The sequence below is a fragment of the Ruditapes philippinarum genome, unplaced genomic scaffold (genome assembly GCF_026571515.1).
Source record: "Ruditapes philippinarum isolate M1 unplaced genomic scaffold, ASM2657151v2 ctg837_1_1_1_1, whole genome shotgun sequence".
NCBI lineage: Eukaryota > Metazoa > Mollusca > Bivalvia > Venerida > Veneridae > Ruditapes > Ruditapes philippinarum.
The window spans coordinates 190713-210205 of NW_026863278.1; the positions used below are offsets into that span (position 1 = coordinate 190713).

Here is a 19493-nt window from a genome sequence, read left to right on the forward strand (position 1 = left end):
AAGCCCCTGCTATTCTCAAGGGTACTATAAATTGCCTTTTTAAATGTCAAAACTGAAGACTTAACAAACATTGCCGTTGTAATCATAAGGTATACCAGGGGCAATGTCTGTATGCACACAGTAAGTATTGTGTTACTTGGTACAGGATATTATATCGCTCATTTTGGAAAGTATATTTAAAGCACCCAAACTATGTAACAAAAATTTAGTTTAAAATGAACATCAACTCTATATTTACTCTGACACTGGTCCACTTTATTTTCATTCCAGCACATGTTTTCAATTTATTAATTGTAATAGTGATAATTTTATGATGTTTAAGTGTCTGTAAAACACACATTATGTGTGATACGTTTTCTCTGTGACTGTGAGTTTGCCTGTGTTTTCTTTCTTTCTTTGTTGTTGTTGTTGTTGTGTGTGTTGTTGTTTTTTACTTTTTTCTTCTTCTTTTCTCTTTTTATTTTATTTATTTATTTATTTATTTATTTATTTATTTATTTATTTATTTATTTATTTATTTATTTATTTATTTTATTTTACTTTGAGAGAGGAGGGTAGTTTGTTTCTTTCTGGCTGGTTTTTTTTTTGTGGGGATGGGGCTGCGTGCGTGCGTTAAAGGTGCACCATGTCTGAGCAGCAGTAATTTTTTTTTTTGCTTCTTAAAAAGGGGAAACATGAGTTTTAAAAAATTTATTTTCAGGTTTAAGAGCATGTGTTACATGTTTATGTTACCTGAAGAAAGGAGTCCTAAATGTGAAATTATTTCTCACAAAATTAGCAAAATCTAAGTAGTATTTTGGCGTCCATACACAAAACTAAGTTACTATAACTGTTCTTACTGCCAAAACGGAACAGATGAAAAAATGGTTCAGGTAACTAATCAATGAGAAACGTTTTGGAAACATTTATAAAGGGCTTTTGAGAAATAAAAAACATTCTCTTGCGCATAATAGGCCTTTAAAGCTTTCAATTGTAATAATTAATTTTTGTTTAAGGAATAAATATTTATATTTATTCTGGGGCATAGTATAACGTTATACTATGTCCCAGATCTATTCATTCTTTCTTTAAAAACTATGTACAGTGTATTATATACGGTATCAGAAATATATATTTAATTGAAATGAGCTTGTTGTTTACTTTTATGTTACGACTTAGTCGTTTTACTAACTACAAAAATAATTTAGTAGTTCACAATTCATCCATGTCATCAATTGTCAATTGTAATCTACAAACATTAAAAGTTAAAATATCAATATAGATACAACGTGAAAGTATAAAGCTGAGGACGAAAGCGACAATTCCGCTATTCGTCCATAACAAAACGTGTCCATTCACTGCGAAACTGGTTTGTTTGCTTGGAGAAGTCAAACATGGAGATTTAGACAAAATTTGACATGTTTGACCCTGTTTATCATAAATTATACAGCCGAAATGGTGCTAAATATTAATATTTCACAAAATGGAGTTTAGTTTCAACGTAAATAACCTACTTGCCGACTCGATCACAAAGTTAGACTGCAACATAACACCAGCTAGAAGGAATGCAGAGGGGTAAAATAATCATGATAATTTTAGTAAAAATTGCCTGTTTTGTAGAAAATTAGATCTGTTTGACTTAGAGTATAAATTGTTGTATGAATTTAATGTATAAAATTATTGCTGATTTTTGCAATACACCGTAAACCATTGGTCACAAGCTGTTTTACGAGAACTAAATATAATCATTTTTGTGCCTCATGGGCTCTAGCTCTTATGGTTTTGATAATGGTTTTGGTACTTGCCTGGAAAACTTTTTATCTCAGAACAAACATAAACTGATCAAGAGAATTACAACTATTCGTTATCTTTCAGATACAGCCAAAATGAGTTGCGGTCACAATTACTGCTTGTTATTGACAGAATGGGAGAAGCATCCTCAAAGGTAATTTTACAAACCTGAAAAATTCTCAGGCACTGACATGAATAACTATACATGCCATGATATCCGTTTACGTCCAGGATTTTCATTGAAATTAGCCAACCATCGCATAGAAGATTTTTCAGTTTGAAAATAGAAATTTGGAACTTATTTGCAGCGAAAAAGATTCAATTTTATCATAATTTATGCAATTATATGCAAGTTGGTTATTCTAAGATGTTGATATCAGATAGATTTCCCCAGATAGTTTAGTAATACACAAGAGCTGTCAACAACTGTCTGCATAAATGAATCCATCTACATTTAACTAGCAGTTTGTCAATTACCCACATCGGCAAAGTCTTTAAAAGTCTTGATAAGACCGCCCTTTACTGATGATTGACACTAATAGTGCACCAAATTATGTGTAGCACCTGTCAATTACTTGTCTCTAGGATCAGTTCATTTAGAAGAGAGAGGTGTGAAATTAAATCTTGTTGACAAATTCTGATTTAAGGTGACTTTTCATGAGAAATGTCACTGTGACTGATAGAAAAGTACTTTTAATTTTTGGTCCAAACACGAATACATATACATTGATCATGGCGTATGTCTGTGATATAAATCGTAGCAACTTTTCTGAGATAATTATCACAGTGACTGACTAGTGAATGTCCTCTGTCATAAAGCTTCCACAATGATGTTTCTGGCTTCCAAAACTTTTTAAGCCCGCTTTTTTAAACATTTTTTCTTTGTCTGATGTGGCAGTGTCACGCTGTGTTAAAACAAGTACGCTGAATACCTTACACTACCACAGTCATAAAACACTACCACAGTTATATAACATAGCATATGCTTAACTGTATCATAATATTTGCAAGTTGTTTACAATTTTGTATTCTTTTCAGAATTAGTTGGGTATATATAAAAACATATGTTTCAGATTCTAATGCTATATAATTTTTCTTTCAGGCTCAAGGATTGTATACTATAATAACGACTGGAAGGAAATTACAACTCTCAGACCATATACTGTATGTTATGAAAGATGCCTCAGGGCATGGGTAAGTGAAATCATTACCTTTTAACTTCTACATTTTTCTTTAAGTCAACATATAGACAGTAGAGTAACAATAGCAACAATGACAAACAACAAACAATAACAGAAATGAATGTTTAGTTATTTAGATTGGTTATGAGCATTATCAATACTTTATTGCATGATCATTGAATTTTGGTTAAATTTTTTGAAGATGCCCTGGTCCCAAGCTTTTAACCATTTATGCCTCAATATGAAATATACAGAGAATGTTAAAATTCTAAACAGGAACTTCCTTATTGTAGTGGGTTTTTAATATTACCTTTAAATTTGTTCAACATTTGATATTTGCTCATTGAATTTCAATCATAATACATAATAAGCAAGGCATGATTGAAATTTTCCATTGGATAGTGGATACAGGCATATTATAACAATGAGTGTTCTATAAAGTTACATGTGCATACCTATGCATAGGAAGCCACTTATGGTGTTTTTTCACACAATAAAGTTCTTATACTTGCGGTATCAAAAAAGCCATTGTGGCCTCGGGCATTGAAATAAAGTAAAAGAAGCAAGTGTAAAACATGTAGTAAACTTCATTTTTGTCAAGATTTAAGAGCAACTGATAAATAATGTAAAACTGCGTATTTTCATTTCAGGGGACGTGGAACAGTTATAGGAATATTAAAGATAGGTCATAAGAAATTATTTGTTTATACAAATCATGGACATGTTAACGAGATGGAACCATTGTGTGTCCTTGACTTCTATGTTCACGAGTCAAGACAACGAATGGGATGTGGCCGCAAGTTGTTTGATTACATGTTAGCGGTAAGTCATTCTGTATCACTTGTATACTCATTAAAGCCTTTTTCCATACATGATAGTTTAATTGGACTTACCAATCTTGCAATCAAGACTAACCCTTTCATCATTTTTTAAAGAAAATTTTAAAATATGTACTGAGCGAATAGTGAACAGTGCAGGTCATGATCAGACGTAACAGATTTGTTCTTGGTCTACACTGGTAGCAAGACTCAGTCACTGCATGCAGGTAGATTTATACAATGACATGTTTATAAGCTTTGATTTGAGTATTGACTTTGGATATTTCTTGAGCTAGTTTGGCTAGTGATTATTTTCCCTGTTATATTATATAATATTAAGCTTTTTATGCCCCCACAAAGTGGGGAGCATATAGCGTTGCACTTGTTCCTACCTCTGTCCGTCCGTACGTCTGTCTGTACGTCCCGAAATCTTGTGAACGCAACTCCTCTTAAACCGGATGGCAGATTTTGCTTAAACTTCCAGGGATCAACAACCTTAATGTGTAGATGGTAGTAAAGGAAGGAATTTTTGCTGCGACCAAATTTAAAAGAATTATGGCCCTTTGTTTATTTTTTCACTATATACTATATAGAAATTTTGTGAACGCAACTCCTCTTAAAGTGGATGGCAGATTTTAATAAAAAGTTCCACATAAAAATCTTACAGACAGATGTCCATGCTCTTGTTTACGAGCACATCTGCACAGTGGTGGCATGCGTGTCCTTTGGACACAGTTCTAGTTTTCTTTTACATTATGTGGAATGTGTTTTCATTTTTTAAGTTAATAAGTAATAAAGAACAAAATAGTTTGAGCTTGTTGAAATCCACTAGTACATAATCTTGCATCGTTCATCTTTGACCTGTAAAATTAAAGAACCAGTACTTCAAAAATATTCTGATTATAACGATTTGTTCATTATTTCAGGATATGGGAGTGAAAGCATGTCATCTGGCTATAGACAAACCTTCATTTAAGTTTAGTCAGTTTCTAAACAAACATTATAATCTACGTGCAGAAATACCGCAAGTCAATAATTTTGTTGTGTTCGAGGGGTTCTTCAGCAATAGAACAGGTGAGATATATAGAGGATATTGAATGAGATAAATAGAGGATATTGAGTGAGATAAATAGAGGATATTGAGTGAGATAAATAGAGGATATTGAATGAGATAAATTGAGGATATTGAATGAGATAAGTAGAGGATATTGAATGAGATAAATAGAGGATATTGAATTAGAAATACCGCAAGTCAATAATTTTGTTGTGTTCGAGGGGTTCTTCAGCAATAGAACAGGTGAGATATATGGAGGATATTGAATGAGATAAATAGAGGATATTGAGTGAGATAAATAGAGAATATTGAGTGAGATAAATAGAGGATATTGAGGGAGATAAATTGAGGATATTGAATGAGATAAGTAGAGGATATTGAATGAGATAAATAGAGGATATTGAATGAGATAAATAGAGGATATTGAGTGAGATGAATAGATTTAAGTCTTAATATTACAAGTATCAAATGTGTATTGCATTGTATAAAATTTAGAAGCTGTACATGTACATTTATTATTCATAAATAGATATGTGATCCATACTTTTTTATTTATCAATTATTGTTCTATTTTTAGATACAAGTGTAAGTAAAAGAAATGGTAGACCTCCAGTTCATCCAAGTCGGCACAGAGGTAGGTCATGTCGTTGATATAAGTAATGATAAGCTCCATCTTTTATAACATAATAGTAAAATGAGCCGCGCCATGACAAAAGCAACATAATGCGTTTGCAAACAGCATGGATCCAGACCAGCCTGCGCATCCGTGAAGTCTGATCAGGGTCCATGCTGTTCACTGTCAGTTTCTCTACTAGTAATAGGGTTTGTAAGCGAACAGCATGGATCCTGATCAGATTGTGCAGGCAGATCTGGATCCTTGCTGGTCGCAAACACACTATGTTGGTTTTGTCATGGCGCAGCTCATATTATTATTATATGATGTATAAGGTACACATGTACATGGAAGCATGATACTATGATGGCATGACTCATTATGGAGGAATGATTTGTTGTAACAATGTTTCTTGTGGACTTACCAGTACATTTGTAAATGTTTTTTCAACAGTTATGATAATCATGTCAGTATATGTATGCAATTCATTAAATCAGCAATGGTTTATCTGTTACTTATTTTTCAAATTCTGCACATCAATATATTTTACACTGCTTAATAATTATAGATGTAATGTGTATTTTCTATCTGCTGCAGCCATTATGAGTGAGTATTGAATATGATATAATGTAATCTGGTCAGTTACCTATAATGGTGATTTTTCATACACACACTTACATAGACATGATTCCCTCAGTCTTTCATTTTGAAAAATACTGAATATTTCTGAAAGGGGGATAAAAACATTCATTTTTAGTGCTCTTGTTAGAAAAATATCCATTGATTTTTTTTTTAAATAGAGCAGGCATCCTAGATTTTTTTTAACAAACAGAAAAATGAATGTGATTTATTTTTCTATTTTTTAAACCTAGATCAAAATTATTACATTTAATTGTTTTTGCTTTAAATAAATGTTTTCCTCAAAGTTTTTAGAAAAAAAGCTTTCTATTCCTTGATGGTAGACAGATGATAATTAGATGAGTGTGCGTTTCGAGTTAAATTTTTTGTTATTATTATTTAACTGTTTTACATGGAAATTTTTGTCCTAAGATTAACTGTTTTACATGGAAATTTTTGTCCTAAGATAAACTGTTTACATGGAAAGTTTTGTCCTAAGATTAACTGTTTTACATGGAAAGTTTTGTCCTAAGATTAACTGTTTTACATGGAAATTTTTGTCCTAAGATAAACTGTTTACATGGAAAGTTTTGTCCTAAGATTAACTGTTTTACATGGAAAGTTTTGTCCTAAGATTAACTGTTTTACATGGAAAATTTTGTCCTAAGACCAGTTAATGTTGTGCTGCACCAATTATATTATGCATGTTGTATGTCTGCCAATATCAGTTATTTTTGTGATGGTCATATATATATATTTTATAGCCGTCATTCAATTTTGCATAAATTGTTTTTGCTTATCTACCTCATTTTTGTTTCATAGATTACAATTTTCGTGCTGTATTTGTTATAAAGTATCAAATAGATCTTCATGAATTTATATAAAAATTGTTACAATTGGAAATTGAAATGTCTTTTGCTTGATCATAATCTCTCAGGAATTTTCCTATTTATTTGGTTTTCTTTTTATCTCATTTGTATCTAGAAATTTGTTCATATTTATTTCATTATGACAAATAAGTATTGTTCTTCACTAATTTAGTGAATGCATCAGACCCAGCATCAAATGCTGGCCAGGGTAAGAAAACAAACACAAGAGCACAATTACATGCTTGATATTTCTTAAAATTGTTTGTCATATTAAATACATGTATGTTTGTTTAGATAGTAAAAAGGGGGTGTAGTTTTAGTTGGTCTTTTTTGGTATACCAAGGTTCGTACAGTCTTAAAAAGTGCTTAAATTTGAGTCCCTTTCTGTAAAAGTGCTTGAAAATGTAAAAAAGTGCTTAAAAGTCCTTGAATTTGCTTACTGTCTTGAAAAGTGCTTAAAAAGTGCTTAAATTTGCTGGAAATATGCTTGAAAATGATTGAATGACATAGTGTCAATAAAAATCAACAGTAAACAAAATCAAAAGAATGATCCAATTAAGGATCAAAATCAATGAAATGTTTGCTCAACATAACAGTAAGTCAGGACAAATTATAGTTGTTTTGAACTAATCTGTATTTGATGCGCCCTTTTTTGTTCTATAAAATCCTTAAAATTATTGCCAGAAAATGTGCATTCAACATAAAATGGCAAATAAACTATACTTCTTACATTGAAGATTGTATCGATGTATGTGTAACAAATGTGCTTGAAAAATGGGACAAACGTGCTTAAATAGTGCTTAAAAAGTCCTTGAATTTTGGCATTGGATGTCTGTATGAACCCTGTATACAAATGTGACAATGCAGTTATTGCTATAGATTAAGATATTATTAAAGCTGGCAATCTCCTAAGGATAGTGCACAGTCAATTTCCAGTACTGTCTAATATGATGATACACATTATACTTCTTAGATGTGGAAGACTAATGTATACTCTGTTTTTAGAGTCTATGGTCTGTTCCAAGAAATAAATTCATATCTATAAAAAGAGATACAGTCTGGAACTCGGCCCCCCATCTAATCCTCACAAAGTTCAAACTTATACTGAGTTACAACTTAGTGTATACCAACAATTACAGTTTGAACTTTGTGTATTTTGTATACCAACAATAACCATAGTGTGTTGATCACTCCATTGTGAACAGTACTGCAGCCTGAAGCTATAGCGGTACAAATTGTTTTTTGTACACTATGATTAGATGGGAAAAACATGACTAGTGTTACAGATGTTCAGTATTTTTAATCTTAACATAGATTCATCTTGCAGGTTTGGATATTCTAGCCTGGTGACTCAGGTAGATCAATAATTCAATGAATCATTAGTATCTGAGATTAATCTTGCCAAAGTATTGAATTAGTAATTAGAATTTTAATGGATACAACATTTTGCGTGCATAAAACTTCATTTATTGTATGAATAACTTTTGGCGGGCGCGTTTAGCTAATTTATTTATTTGAAAAAAAAATTGATATGAATTAAAAGATCTCAAACCAACACAGGTTATCAAAACACGTTTGACAAAGGAAACAAAGTAATTATGTACCAAACAGATGTCTATGTTAATAAACGCCACATGTGGCATGTAGAAGAAACATTTTAAAATAAAATAAATTGTCTGTGCAGTACTGATTTATACAATAGAATAATTATGTACACATGTATATATAGAAATAATTATTTTAACAAACACATATAATTTTCAAAATATATAGAGGATATTGAATGAGTGTAAGTTCAATACTGAATTTATTGCATGAGTTGAATAAAATTATATTCTGCGAGCCTCTGGCGAGCATAATATTATTTTATTCAACGAGTGCAATAAATTCAATAATGAACTTACACGAATTTGATATTCTATTTATCACATACCCAAAATAAAGACCGTTTAAAGTGAAATAAGAGTTCATTTTCACTGACGCGCATATAGTATAACGCTAACATTCAGCGCGTCTTTACACTATGTTTGTATAACGCTAATGACGTCACGTCAAAATATATGCACGGCCGTGCAATACCATTTTTACGGAGTCGCAAAAATGGCACGGGTGTGTGATAAAATGCAATATGAAAATCAAAAATATGAAACAAATTAATAGAATAACACTGTGACTAAGTGTCATGACTGAATGAGATAAATTATCTAAAAATAGAAAATTTAAGAAAATGTAAAGTTTCCTTGGTAATGAAAACCAATGTTTTATCACAAATTTAAGATCCGTTGCTTGGTTACATGAAATATGGAGGTAAGAATTTGTGTAATTGTTTTATACCCAGTTCATGTTGAAATCTCAGACCAGTTACATGTTAATGTTGAATTTGTGTTGAGTTATAACACAAGGGCTGTTTCCTGTTTTATGTTGAATTTATGTTGTGTTATATATTACACAAGGGCTGTTTTATGTTGAATTTATGTTGTGTTATATATTACACAAGGACTGTTTCCTGTTTTATGTTGAATTTATGTTGAGTTATATATTACACAAGGGCTGTTTCCTGTTTTATGTTGAATTTATGTTGTGTTATATATTACACAAGGGCTGTTTTATGTTGAATTTGTGTTGTGTAATATTTTACACAAGGGCTGTTTTATGTTGAATTTGTGTTGTGTAATATTTTACACAAGGGCTGTTTAATGTTGAATTTGTGTTGTGTAATATTTTACACAAGGGCTGTTTTATGTTGAATTTGTGTTGTGTAATATTTTACACAAGGGCTGTTTTATGTTGAATTGATGCAGACTTGATACACAGTGGGTTAAGTTTTCCTATGATATGCATGGTGATAGTTTGTTTTAAGTGAGCATTCAGAGGTATTATTGGGTTTTGTATTGAATTTATGTTGAGGTTGCTTTTTACGCAAGGTGAAAATTCACTGATAGACTTAAAGAGGTATAAAATGTAGTAGTTTGATGGCATATGGTGATTTTTGTGTTTTTGAAAAAAGAAATTTAAAGAATTTTAAATGTAAAGTACATGAGTTAACAAGTGTGGGTGAAGGAATTCTTTGTCCTGTTTGATATTGTTTTTTGTCCTGTTTGAAATATTGTTTTGATCATGCAATATTGAGTAAAGATTCCAATCATGTATAAATGTGTGATTTGACTCAGATTTCAGAATCCATGAAATGTTGATTGTATACATTTTAAGATATTTTTACATTAATATTTAGAATAAATACCCGAAAACAAGTTGTTTTATGAGTAATATTTCAATATTTGTTTATCTATGATGATATGAAATTCCTATAAATTGTTTTTCTTTATCTTTTTCAGAGCAAATGTTAGACGAAGCTTTCCCCCGGCAGAACACATACAATGGTTATAGCCGTCCCCCATTGCCTCCAACATTTCAGGGCTCGGGACAGGGAACCAGCAATCAGTTCGGTAGCCTTGGCAGTCGACCTCCATCAGGTTCCTCTGGTAAAGGTCGAAGTTTAAGTGTGATGGCCTCACCAAGATCTGACGTGGTAAATATGCGTTATAGTTAGGATATTATCACACATTATATTTCATGTTGAATAGTGAAAATGTTTGATGATGAATCCAACAGTTATATGTTTGATCTTCTAGAATGGAAATTGCTAAAATATTATTTATATATAATTGTAATGTATGTGGGGGATGACATCAACCCTCTGGGCCATTGAACATTCTATAACTGGACTATTGAACATGTTACCCAGTTGGGGCCTAAAATGCAAAAACAAACAAAGAGTAAATTTATATATATTGGCTACCATTATTGGAATTTAAAAGCACCAATGTGTTTCCAGTTGAAACCATTAATTAGCATGTACCTAAATTCACACAAAGTGTATTCTAAACCTGTCTAGGTCACATTTCATGATAAAATATTGTTCAGTTTCATGTGAACCTTGAAGTAAATTTTTTTTAACCAGACATTTTTTTCCTCAGTTATTTATTCTTTTATTATATAATTTACAAGTATTACTTTTTTGTAAAATTAACTATAATAATTGACATTAAAACATTTTTTTTCCAATCATATTTATTATGAACATAAGTATCATCAAAATCTGACAAGATCACATTATTGTCATTTATATGCTATATTTCAGCTGGACTACCAGAGGAATGGTCAACTTCGTCCCATTTCTAACACAAATGGTGCTGATGAGTAAGTTGATAAAAAATTGTGTTGTTTTTATTTCAGTTGTTTGATAACAATCAATACAATGTATATACATGTTAAACATTTATGGTCTCATTTATTGTGACTTACTCCCATCTACAGTCACTTATTTTCATTCACAACCACTTGCTCCCATCCACAGTTATTTGCTTTCATACACACTTATTTGCTTTCATTCACACTTATTTGCTCCCATCCAAAGTTACTTGCTTTCATCCACAGTTATTTGCTCCCATCCACAGATATTTGCTCCCGTCAACAGATATTTGCTCCCATCCACAGTCACTTGCTCCCACCCACGTTATTTGCTCCCATCCACAGTTATTTGTTCCCACCCACGTTATTTGCTCCCATCCACAGTTATTTGTTCCCACCCACAGATACTTGCTCCAGTCCACAATCTCTTGCTCTCATCCACAGTAATTTGCTCCCATCAACAGTTATTTGCTCCCATCCACAGTTATAAGCTCTCATCAACAGTTATTTGTTCCCACCCACAGTTACTTGCTCCAGTCCACAATCTCTTGCTCCCATCCACAGTTATTTGCTCTCATTATCAGTTATTTTTCATCAACAGTAAGTTGTTCCCATCCACAGTTATTTGTTCCCACCCACAGTTATTTGTTCCCACCCACAGTCACTTGCTTCCACCCACAGTCACTTGCTCCAACCCACAGTTATTTGCTCCCATCCACAGTTATTTGTTCCCACCCACAGTTATTTGTTCCCACCCACAGTCACTTGCTTCCACCCACAGTCACTTGCTCCAACCCACAGTTATTTGTTCCCACCCACAGTTATTTGTTCCCACCCACAGTCACTTGCTTCCACCCACAGTCACTTGCTCCAACCCACAGTTATTTGCTCCCATCCACAGTTATTTGCTCCCACCCACAGTTATTTGCTCCCATCCACAGTTATTTGTTCCCATCCACAGATACTTGCTTCCACCCACAGTCACTTGCTCCAACCCACAGTTATTTGCTCCCATCCACAGTTATTTGCTCCCACCCACAGTTATTTGTTCCCATCACAGTTACTTGCTTCCACCCACAGTCACTTGCTCCAACCCACAGTTATTTGCTCCCATCTACAGTTATTTGTTCCCACCCACAGTCACTTGTTCCCACCCACAGTTATTTTGCTCCCATCCACAGTTATTTGTTCCCATCCACAGATACTTGCTTCCACCCACAGTCACTTGCTCCAACCCACAGTTATTTGCTCCCATCTACAGTTATTTGTTCCCACCCACAGTCACTTGTTCCCACCCACAGTTATTTGCTCCCATCCACAGTTATTTGTTCCCACCCACAGATACTTGCTCCAGTCCACAATCTCTTGCTCTCATCCACAGTAATTTGCTCCCATCATCAGTTATTTTTCATCAACAGTAATTTGCTCCCATCAACAGTTATTTGCTCCCATCCACAGTTATTAGCTCTCATCAACAATTTTGTGCTCCCATCAACAATTATTTGCTCCAGTCCACAATCTCTTGCTCCCGTCTACAGTTATTTGCTCCCATCATCAGTTATTTTTCATCCACAGTAAGTTGTTCCCATCTACAGTTATTTGTTCCCATCCACAGTCACTTGTTCCCACCCACAGTTATTTGCTCCCATCCACAGTTATTTGTTCTCATCCACAGTTACTTGCTCCAGTCCACAATCTCTTGCTCTCATCCACAGTTATTTGCTCCCATCATCAATTATTTGTTTTCATCCACTGTAAGTTGTTCCCATCCACAGTCACTTGCTCCCATCCACAGTCACTTGCTCCCATCATCATTTTTTTTGTTCCCATGCACAGTCAGTTGCTCCCATTCTCAGAACTCTTTCTGTTTGACACTTGCTCCCATCCAGAATCACTGAAAAAAACTCGCTGTCATTCTTTTGAATCTGGCTGGGTAGTAGAATTCTTGCATTTAACTAGTCATATTATAATTGATCTATAGAAAGTAAGTGGACATTTGGAAGGTTTGTTGTTAAACAGATGCTATACTTTGTCTGTTATTAATATGCTTTTAGATTTCAGTGGAGTTCCTTAAATTGTAAATTTATGAATTTGTAAAATCATTATAACATGCTATAGTAATAAGAAAATCCACTCTCTTATTTTCCAATTACTGTTACAGTTTTTAAAGTGAGTGTTTTTATAATGCATATTTCTGGCAAGAAATTCACAGTTTAAGTGATTGTTTTTATATTGCATATTTCAGGCAAGAAGTTCGCAGTTTAAGTGCTCAAGTTGTGAAATCAAAGGGCAAGCAGATCTACAGCAGACATATTAACCACCCTGACTCTCCCATTGGCTCATTATCAGGGTCACGACCTTCTAGCGGAAAATCATTAAATGGACAAGTTAATCCTTCTAGTGTTGGAATGAATTTATTAAATGGATTACAAACCCGAAATCAAAACTCTACTTACGGTGATCCACCTTTATTAAGAAGGGGTATGACTCAAGATGAATATAGCTCTAAAAATTTAAATCTGCATCATAATTATCAGGACCGTAGAGGTAACATGAAGACCACAACAGCTTATGAGCAGCCAATACGGTAAGACAAAAAAATTTTTTTTGATTTTAAGAATTTTTCAAACAATAATCTAAAAAGAATGGAAAAAAATATAAATGCTGAAGTACATATATAGAATATTAATTTCCTAAATGAGGTACCTCAATCAATTTATTATGTTTTTATTTTTAGCTCACCAGAGCCAAAGGCTCAGGGTGAGCTTTTAGTATCAAAGGGGGATGCTCCGGCGTCCGTCGTCATGCGTCAACAATCGTCTTCTTCTCTGAAACTACTAGACAGATTTACTTCAAATTTGGTCTGTAGCATCCTTGTGACAGTCACACTTGAATTTGCTCATGTCATTCCAATTGGCCCCCTTTAAGGAGAGCTAAAAATAGAAAAACCTTTAAACATCTTCTTCTACAGAACTAATGGATGGATGATCACCAAACTTTGTCTGTAGCATTCTTGGGTAGTGTCTTATCAAGTTTGCTCATATTAATTTGATTGGCCCCTTTTAGGGGTCAGCAGAGCTAAAAATAGAAAAACCTTTAAACATCTTCTTCTACAGAACTAATGGATGGATGATCACCAAACTTTGTCTGTAGCATTCTTGGGTAGTGTTTTATCAAGTTTGCTCATATTAATTTGATTGGCCCCTTTTAGGGGTCGCAAAAGCTAAAAATAGAAATACCTTTAAATGCCTATTTCTAGAGAAATAATTGATGGATGATCACCAAACTTTGTCTGTAGCATTCTTAGGTGGTCTTTTATCAAGTGTGCTAATATTATTTTGATTGGCCCCTTTTAGGGGTCTCTAGAACTAAAAATAGAAAAACCTTTAAACATCTTCTCCTACAGAATTAATTGATGGATGATCACCAGATTTTGTTTGTAGCATTCTTAGGTGGTCTTTTATCAAGTTTGCTAAAATTATTTTTATTGGCCCCTTTTAGGGGTCTCTAGGACTAAAAATAGAAATACCTTTAAATGTCTTATTCTACAGAACTAATGGATGGATGATCACCAAACTTTGCCTGAAGCATTGTTGGGTAGTCTTTTATCAAGTTTGCTCATATTATTTTGATTGGCCTTTTTTAGGGGCCGCTAAAATTAAAAATAGATATACATTTAAACATTTATTGCTGCAGAACTAATTGATGGATGATCACCAAACTTTGTCTGTAGCATTATTGGGTTGTCTTTTATTAAGTTTGCTCATATTAATTTGATTAGCCCCTTTTAGGGGCCGCTAAAATTAAAAATAGACATATGTTTAAACATCTTCTCCAACAGAACTAATTAATGGATAATCACCAAACTTTGTCTGTAGCATTTTTGGGTAATCTTCTATCAAGTTTGCTCATATTCATTTGATTGGCCCCTTTTAGGGGCCGCTAAAGCTAAAAATAGAAAAACCTTTAAACATCTTCTACTTCAGAACCAATTGATGGATGATCACCAAACTTTGTCTGTAGTATTCTTGGGTACTCTTTTATCAAGTTTGCTTATATTTATTTGATTGGCCCCTTTTAGGGGAAACTAAAGCTAAAAATAGAAAAAAACCTTCGAACGTCATTTCCTACTGAAATAATTGAAAGATGACCACCAAACTTTGTAGCATTCTTAGGTAGTCTTTTATCAAGTTTGCTCATATTAATTTGATTAGCTAGGTTTAAGCTAAAGCTTTAATACCCCAGGTCATTGCATTTTTTCAAATTATTGTTTAAAACAAATTTAATATTAGAATATATTGACATTCTAACACTAAAAAGCAGTTGTTTCTGGTGAGCGACTCAGGGCCATCATGGCCCTCTTGTCTAAATTTCATACCACATTTTTATCTCACCTGAGCATATGCTCAGGGTGAGCTATTAGGATCACTCTTCGTCCGTCGTCTGTCGTCCGTCGTCCGTTGTCCATTCACACTTTTCAAACGACATCTCCTCTGAAACCATAAGGCAGATCATAATGAAACTTCACAAGGATGTTCCTTGTGTGAAGTCTTAACAAAATTGTTCAAAGAATTCCATTCCATGCAGAACTCTGGTTGCCATGGCAACCAAAAGAAAAAACTTTAAACATCTTCTTCTAAAAAACCCAAAGAGCTAGAGCTTAGATATTTGGCATGAAACATCTTCTAATGAGTGTCTACCAAGTTTGTTCAAATAAAAGCCCTGGGGTCAAAATTGGCCCCGCCCCGGATTGATTTTCCCTATATGCATATAGTAAAAACTTAAAAAAATCTCTTTTAAAGAACCCAAAGAGCTAGAGCTAAGATATTTAGCATGAAAAATCTTCTAATGGGTGTCTATTAAGTTTTTTCATGGCTGTCTATTAAGTTTGTTCAAATAAAAGCCCTGGGGTCAAAATTGGCCCCGCCCCAGGGGGTCATTGATTTTCCCTATATGCATATAGTAAAAACTTAAAAAAATCTTCTTCTTAAAAACCCAAAGAGCTAGAGCTTAGATATTTGGCATGAACCATCTTCGAATGGATGTCTACCAAGTTTGTTCAAATAAAAGCCCTGGGGTCAAAATGGCCCCGCCCGGGCTGACATTGATTTTCCTTTAAATGTGTATAGCAAAAACTTAAAAGTCTTCTTTGAAAAAACCCGAATAGCTAGAGTTTAGATATTAAGCATGAAACATTTTCTTGTAAGTGTCTACAAAGATTGTTCAAATAAAAGCCCTTGGGTCAAAACTGGCCCTGCCCCAGGTGTGTCATTGTTTTTAACTATATGTGTAAAGAAAAAAACTTGACCAGCTAGACCTTAGATGTTAAGCATGAAATATCTTCTAATGGGTGTCTACCAAGTTTGTTCAAATAAAAGCCCTGGGGTTTAAACTGGCCCCGCTCCGGGGGCCTATATACAGGTGAGCGACTTCAGGGCCATCATGGCCCTCTTGTTATTTCTTATGTTGTATGTTCCTGCTAAAGTACACAAATTGGTACCTTGCATGGTTTATAAACTTCCTTGCTGGTTTGAGTTCATATTATTTTAAAGTAGTATTTTATTTTACATTGAAGAGAGGTCATATGTTTAAAGTTGGCTACCGAATTCACTTCACTTTACAGGTCTATATCAGCCAATATCTTTGTTCTACATTCATCAAGGAACTTGGTTAATATATTTTTTGATGACTACCTTTGTAAATTCAGTTGACAAAATATCTGGTGTGATTTTTTTTTTTTTAATATTGTAAGAATACAGGAATTTTTAGCAAAAAATCATACTTAAGGAATTATTTCCAATATCAAAAAATCAAAATTTACCATTTCATTCATTTGTAGTTATAATTCAAAATTCAATATTTCAGGAACCCATTTATAACCCGTGAAGATGAACCAGGAAATGCAGGCTGGCAGGCGCATCGGGATCCAGCCAACTGGACAGTACTTGACCCAACACCAAATTATCTTAGTCTAGCTAAAAGAAACTATACTCATACTCGACTATGGTGACACACAAGAACGCCATACGTTTGAAACGGTTGACATTTAGACGAAATATACACAGATTAAATAAAAAGCGCTAAAAATATCCTAGTTGACTGGAAAATTTACTTATTGATTATTAAGCATAAAGATTTCAAATTGAGCCAAGGGATAAATGAAACACAGGAATCAGTAGTAGTCAAATATTTCTGTGATATATTAATGAAGTATTTTAAAATATTGAAAAAAAATACTACAGTATAAGGAAAAAGAAGTCACATTTTAAAACAATTTTGATAATCTCATTCTTTATTTTTTTTTCAAGAAATATGATTTACTTAATTGGTCAAGAGAGATAATAATTATACTTCTTTGATACAATTGTAGGAGTTGTCTCTCTTTGTATGTTGGTGCATTCTAAAAGATTTCATGTGACACATTCCTGTAAGAAAATTCTGTAAGATTTTTTTTTAGCTCAAGCTTGCATATTTTTAATTTTCAAAGTAAATATTAGATTGTAAAATCATGGTAACTGGAGGAGTAAAGCTGGTTGCCTATCTTCTCAGTGTAATAGAGTCAATTGAATAGGATTTTTTTTTTAGCTGTGTTTTATTAAATACTTTCAAGTATGAAATTAATGTTAATTGTATTGATTGATATAACACAATAGAATGATAGGGTAATTATTATACAAGAGTACATGTATCTTGATCTGGAACTTGTATTTTACTTGAGTGAATTTTACTAGTAATAGTATAGGGTCTGACGAGGTGTTAGCAGCTAGCGTGATCTGTACCAGTTCAACACCGGAGAGTCAAAGACAACTATTACAACTCTTTATTATAAATCTTATACAATTTAATCTTCATGTTCAGCCATAACACAATTGGCATAACACCAGCAACATTTGTTAATACAGGTTTTTTTCTGTTGTGTTGTATTTTTTGTATGTGACATATTCATTAAATGAAGAAAAATATGGACATATTTATTTGGCCTTATGAAATGTTAGTGTAGAAACGTTTATTTTTGCAGAAAATGAAGAAGAAAAATAGGGACCAGTGTTAATTGAAACAAATATATATTTGGCCTAATGAATTGTAATGTAGAAATGTTTATTTTTACCTTAGTGATCACCACTGATGATTATAGATACATTTTTTGCAATTATTTATTTATTCATGTATTATTGTTACCAGATAAATTTCTTTATGTGAAAAGTGTATATGGCAGGCCAGTGCTTTAAGATTTCTGAATAGATCTGATTGATGAAATATTTCATTGATTTCATGACGGTGTGGAAAAACTTAACTGTCTTACCCCATTATATATTTTTTAGTTAAGTTGATATGAATTCACATGTTATTGTTTTTAGCCCTGCTAGAACAGAAAGTTGTTAACCTTTTGTCACCAGTATAGAGCCAGGCTAGCTTGCGCTACTGTGCAGTCTGATCAGACTGTATTCTGATTGGTAGCTCAATTTTTGTATGTTGATACTGAAATCCCTAAAACTTAGAATGGACTGTTCCAAGTTCAAAGCAGGGCAAAGAACTTTACAAAAATTGAGGGTGAAATGTCATTTTAAATTATCCCATCATAATGCACAGTAGGACATTCTGATACATTTTTATTTTGAAAATCACTGCCTTTAGAATTGTCATATTTGCAATGCCTGTCGACAGTTTGTTTCATCTTAATGAACATGTAGTTTTAAATACTGTTTTACTTATACCATGAAAAATGATGTTATTATTTTATTCTGTGATGTTATTATTTTATTCTGTGACATGTTTGATATTGTTTGGTCTGAGCAACATTGATTAATTGGTAAGTATACGGTCCGCATCTCTAACAACATTGATTAATTGGTAAATATACGGTCTGCATCTCTAACAACATTGATTAATTTGTAAATATACGGTCCGCATCTCTAGCAACATTGATTAATTTGTAAATATACGGTCCGCATCTCTAGCAACATTGATTAATTGGTAAATATACGGTCCGCATCTATGGCAGGAGATTATTTTGTTCAAATGGTACTTCACCTTCCCAGCATTCCTTCATCATTCAAATATCATTTTTAGGTTTGTTGTGTTGTTGTTGTTTTACTGGACACTATTTGTGACCTTTACTGTATCTTTGCAGTGTTTGCATTGTGTTCTTAGAAATTTGACCTTGAACTTAATCATTGCTGTGACCTTTATCATTGCTGTTGAGTCCTTTTTGACATTATTGTTATTGTTATCATTTCATTTGAAACTAATAAAATTGTTCATAATTAATGCTTACAAGTGACAATTTTAATAAATTTTAATTACCAGAAACAAAATTACAGTTAGACTGGTCATTTTACACTAATGTTAAATATTTTAGGATGTTTTACCAAGTAAAGT

General features: G+C 33.0%; 1 protein-coding gene across 4 annotated transcripts; it reads left to right on the forward strand.

Annotated features, from left to right (window-relative positions):
* The first annotated feature begins 1321 nt into the window (after positions 1-1321).
* Positions 1322-17865, forward strand: LOC132721691 (alpha-tubulin N-acetyltransferase 1-like). Of its 4 annotated transcripts, XM_060706039.1 has the most exons (12): positions 1322-1554; positions 1855-1924; positions 2873-2964; positions 3602-3773; positions 4696-4843; positions 5401-5457; positions 7096-7131; positions 9201-9230; positions 10259-10452; positions 11065-11123; positions 13360-13701; positions 16980-17865. In XM_060706039.1, exons 1-12 carry the CDS (start codon positions 1463-1465, stop codon positions 17122-17124), a joined length of 1437 nt encoding a protein of 478 aa, XP_060562022.1. In that variant the 5' UTR covers positions 1322-1462; the 3' UTR covers positions 17125-17865. The 4 variants fall into 4 exon arrangements, with proteins under 4 accessions (XP_060562022.1, XP_060562024.1, XP_060562025.1 ...); XM_060706041.1 differs by lacking the exon at positions 9201-9230; XM_060706042.1 differs by lacking the exon at positions 7096-7131.
* Positions 17866-19493: the final 1628 nt, after the last annotated feature.